The 5,431-nt window shown below is 31.6% G+C and overlaps 1 protein-coding gene across 1 annotated transcript; it reads left to right on the top strand.

Moving 5' to 3' along the window:
- Nucleotides 1-191: 191 nt before the first annotated feature.
- LOC112463495 lies at nucleotides 192-4,466 on the top strand. Its single transcript, XM_025029918.1, has 3 exons — nucleotides 192-771; nucleotides 4,015-4,204; nucleotides 4,462-4,466. Exons 1-3 carry the CDS (start codon nucleotides 652-654, stop codon nucleotides 4,464-4,466), a joined length of 315 nt encoding a protein of 104 aa, XP_024885686.1. The 5' UTR covers nucleotides 192-651.
- Nucleotides 4,467-5,431: the final 965 nt, after the last annotated feature.

Below are 5,431 nucleotides of genomic sequence, written 5' to 3'. Positions count from 1 at the left end.
ATTTTATAAAATTCACCAAATAATCTATAGTATTAAAATAAATCCAAAAACTCCCTACTTCTTGCAAATTAAAATAATATCGATGACTTATAGTTAATTATCAGAATTAATATTTATATTACGAATTATTGTAAAAAAAAACGTTTATTGCAACTTTAAAAAAATCTCAGCTATTACCAATTAAAAACAATTAAAAAAAGTATATCAGTATATTTCCTTATTATCAATTTTATTTAATATTTTATTTATTTTTTCTAGAGAAAACATGCAAATGTTTATAATGAGTATTTAGAATATGCAAAACAAAAGCGACATGGTGTGGAAAATACTTCCGTTATTGATAGAAAGCGCTGGTCGTGTGTTTTAAATCAAGAAGAATTTGAGCAAAATATCACAAATTTTGTATTAAAGTATATGATACCATTCAGAGCGGTTGAAGATCCGTCTTTCAGAAAAATTTTTAATGGTACGTATAATTATACAGTTATAATATTTTTAATAAACTGAAGACTGCCGCAAAATTCTGATTTTGTCAGCCCAACTTATCACCTATTTGCTTTACAGATTTCAAAATAAAGAGAGGTGATACTCGGTTGAAGCACTTGACATGTTACTCTTTGGCAAAAAGAGTCGACAGAAGTTTTAAGGACAATGTTACAAGAAATTGGTGACGCAATGAGTTCGGTGATCAATGGTGGTGGTTTTGTTTGTACTACGGCTGATGTATGGACAGGAGGATCACGCAGATATCTAGGTGTCACAGCTAGTTGGGTAAACAATTTCATTGATATGATATATACAATTCAATATAATCTTATTTGAAATATAAAATTATAGAGAAATAAATTCGGGGCACGTACAGTCAAATTACTTTTTCAATTACATAACTGGATGTTTATCATAAAATACATTGCGACAAATTAGGAATAATCGTATATAATAATTTAAATTTATCTTAACCCTCTTATTTACCAATGTTCTCTCCACTTTCGAATCGCACGATAGTGAGCTGTGGAGGGGCAGTGGTACGCAGTGCCGTATCATTCCCGTCATTAGCGCCAAATAGCAAATTCGAATTATACTTACCGCTAAACTTTCGAAATGTTTTATTTTAGTGCAAAACGTTAAAAATATTTTTGTTTATTTCAACACATTTACAAATACATTCGTAAACTTCATTTTTTTCATGATTTAACATTAAATTGTGCATTATACCTTTTTTTAAATGACTTTAATTCAATTTATAATTTTCATTTACCTACAAAAATTTACTTTAAAAAGTCCTAATTGTTATTCCAATCCTCATTGTTATTATTATTGCGAAATTTCATGAAACATTTAAACTTACAAAGCGCTACCAGACACTGCTTGTAATGCCATTTTGTTCGAATATTTAATCAACTGTCTGATCTTCTCTCTTCTTTATTATATTGTTTGCACAGCTTTGCTGTTCCACTGACCAAAACATGCTCTACATCAATCCTCGGTCGGATAATTTTTGACATTAGTCTCTTACGTGAACAAAAATTGCCAATGAGTTTTTTTTATTCATTGTTGCCGAAATTGTAGATGATTGAGTGATTTGGATCGATCTGGTGAATTTTCCAATGAGTACAATTCGAAGACATTTATGATACAAATATCAATCACGTAGTGAAATACGTATTTCCACCATTTTTTGCTAGGTCTTCCTACTTTGTAGTAAGAGCGTTTCTGATCGCTCAAGTCAACGCCACCTATTCCTCTTGTGTATTTTTCAACTGACAGTGGACATTTTACGATAATTTTTTCACTGTTTCTTTGTCGCCTTTCGGTTCGTATTACTTCTTTGGTCGGATCACAGTTTGTTGATAATATTAATACGTCTCGTTTGTCATACCAAACAGTGGCAATGAATTGGTTATGCTGCCTTTGCACGTAACTCACCTAGTTTAAGTTTCAATCCAACTGGTTTTTTAAATTCAGTAGGCCAATCTACTCTATTAGGCCGAACCGTACCACGTTCGTAAGTACCTTTATCCAGGAAGTTTCATAAAACGGACAGACGTAAAAAAATTATCAAAATAAACATAACGATTGTTCTAGGCAAAGATTTTGACAAGTCTAGCACAACTTGTTCACCGAGGAGATACTCTTTATTTATATTTTCCTTTTTGCCTAGATAAATTTTTGTCCGTAATACATACCCAAATAAGCTCTCTGCAATAGTCCACGCTTTTATCCCCCATTTGTCCGGTTTTGCAGGCATGTACTGTTTGATACTCAACCATCCTTTGAAAGTTATCATCGCTTCGTCAACCGACAAGTCACAGCCAGGTTGAAAGTATTCTATGAACTTATATTTGTTATGTCTAAATCTGTTTTTACCTTGTATCTATAAAATATCCGTCGTTGCTCTGTCATGCTCTTTGGCACGCTGTTTTTCATCACATAAGTGAATGTATTTACCAATTAACATAAATCTTTGGAATGTCATGGTTTTGGCCACGAGTCGGCACTGCACTATATCACTAAAAAAATACATTTGTATCTGAGGAAAATTGACGATACCTAAATAAATTAAGATACCAATATACGCCTGAATCTCTGTTGAAATAACTGGGTTCCATTTCTTATCAGCTCTATCAGCTATACGTTGTAAATAAATGCATGTTTATTGTTTCCATGGTTATGGCGATTTTCTCATAAAATTCTTTGTTAATAAATAATTAAAAATAATCTTTAGGTGTTGAACCTGCTGGTAAGTTATGCTTCGGTCCTCTTTATGGTAAAAAAGGTGCAATGTTGTAATTTTTTATTTTTGTGGCCCATAAAACAGAGTTCTTCGTTTTAGTAAGTATTTCTTCATCCTCTGACCCACGGATTTACCCACGGTAAATCAAATGTATCACTGTCCAATGATGATTGTTCATCATCTTCATCATTTGGTGTAATGTTTCTTCTTGAATTAATTGTCTTTGATTTGTCACGGCTGTCAGACGTGAAAGTTTGTTTACATTTTGAAGACTTTTGCGGAGAGATTCGATCTCTTTTTTTAGGCTCCACAAAATTATCACGTTTTATTGTTTTTGTACGACGAATTTTTCGACAATTTTTTCCATTTTCCGAATCATCATTTGTAAATGTTCTTTTATTATGTGGCGTAACACATCTGGTATGTTTGCAGGCTGTGTGTGAAACCAAATTAATATGTTATTTTCCTCTGAGTTTTTATTGCGGGTCCTCTTTTTTGTCGATGCATTTCCTTTCGCATTTTTCTTCCTTTTTTTATCTTTTTTTATCTACATAACACATCAACTACTTTTTCAACCTAAATACTCATAAATGAAAAAAAATAACGTTAGTATTACAATATTTATAATTACTCTTGACCGTGTATGTATACTTACCGTTGACAACCTAACCTCGAAAGTGTTAACTTTAAATTATTTTGTCTTTAAAAATGTGATATGCATTAACAAATAAAACATTATATTAACATTTACTTTTGTTCATTTTCCAAATTTTTACTGATTTTTTTCGCTGGTAAATCTTAATTGATACGGTATTAGTCCGAACATTGGTAGGGGACTCAACACACCACACATGCGCGCTGCACTCACATAGTTACACAAAGCCCTCCGATTGGCTGTTCCCCCACAAAGCTCACATCGATTCATTTCGAGCCTTTGGTTAATAAGAAGGTTAAATCTTGTAAACTGTAAAAACTTTTTTTTTGTAATTTTTGAAACGTATATATACATATATATCTATATATACACATAGTTGAATGGTTGAATTTTTCTATGCACGAATACTGTTAATACATAACTAAAAAAATTTATTATTTTTATTTCTTGCATTTCATACATATTTTCTTCAAATTCATAAGCACGCTTTATCATTCATTTAAATTATTAGTGTCTCAAGAAAAAAATTATACGTCTCACATTTACTCTAGTAAATATGCTTGTAGTCCGCATTTCCTGTGTTTTGATATTGAATCAATACAACAATTTAACTTTACTTGTACAGATACATCCTGAAACATTGGAAAGAAAGTCGGCTGCACTTGCATGCAAGAGATTCCTCGGAACCCACTGTTTTGATGCTATTGCAGATCTGTTGTCAAAAATTCATGTTTCATTCATGTTAACGCCTGAGACAATAAGAGCGACCGTTACCGATAACGGATCTAATTTCATTAAGGCTTTCAAAGAATTCGGTATTGTAATTCCGAATGACCCTTCTAGTAGTACACGGAGAAAATTTTATGTTAATTTATAATACAATTTTAAATTCATTTTACTGTTTTTTGTATTATCGGTGGACCATCATGACATTATAGAATAAATTATAGTACAACATAGTAAAATTTAAAACTTACCTAAAATGTTTAATCATTTGCCATAGTAAAAATTCGTAGGTGCAAAGTTATAATCTTCGTTATGTATTATTGTAAAATGTTGTAATTGTTTATAGAATAAATTATAGTACAACATAGCAAAATTTAAAACTTTCCTACAAATGTTTTATCATTTGCCATAGTAAAAATTCATAGGTGCAAAGTTATAATCAGAGACCGGATCGCGGTGCCGTTTCTCCTCCTTCAAGCGCGTGCTAGCGGCCGAGCGCCGTAAGAAGCAGTACCGTCTATGCCGCGCCAGTCTAGCGGTGTGACGTAGCAAAGAGGGCACCGTCACATAGAGTATAATAATATTTATACTCTATATGACGGTGCCCCCTTCGCCACGTCACACCGCTAGATCGGCGCGGCATAGACGGTACTGCTTCTTACGGCGCTCGGCTGCTAGCACGTGCTTGGAGGGGTGAAAACGGCACCGCGATCCGGTCTCTGGTCATAATTATCATTATGTATTATTGTAAAATGTTGTAATGGTAAATTTCATCTTTTATAATTTTGACAATGTATTTTTTATTTATTTATTTTTATTACTTTTTTCTCGAATTTTTCTCTCTTCCTTCTTTTCAAATATTTTATTTATTATATTAAATAGACAAAATAAATATACAATTTTACTTAATCTAATAAAAATTTATTTATACAAAATACAGGTAGAAAATAAAATTTATAGATTCACATTCATAATTCATAAACACCAAATTTTCATATATCTTATATCCAGAGTTTTGGTATATATTTGTTACCATTAGAAGATTTAATTTGGCATGTAATTATTACTGTATGTGAAAGTATTTGTTGCAATTGAATACAGTCTCTTTTAAAATCTTGACTATCAATTATTTCATAAGCTTCATAATGTTCATCGAAATAACATGATTTTAAATTTTCTGTTAATATTAATATATTCTCATCTGATTGCCAAATTAAATCTGTCACTTTGTGAAAGATAGGTCCATTTTCTGATGGAATCATAAGGATCGTATTGCGCTTTATGTAACAATTATCTCGTTTAATTCATTTTAAAGT

The sequence above is a fragment of the Temnothorax curvispinosus genome, unplaced genomic scaffold, assembly GCF_003070985.1.
Source record: "Temnothorax curvispinosus isolate PA1 unplaced genomic scaffold, ASM307098v1 QBEX01013371.1, whole genome shotgun sequence".
Classification (NCBI taxonomy): domain Eukaryota; kingdom Metazoa; phylum Arthropoda; class Insecta; order Hymenoptera; family Formicidae; genus Temnothorax; species Temnothorax curvispinosus.
The sequence above is the reverse complement of the archived record's forward strand: the minus strand, read 5'-3'. Positions and strand labels throughout refer to the sequence as shown.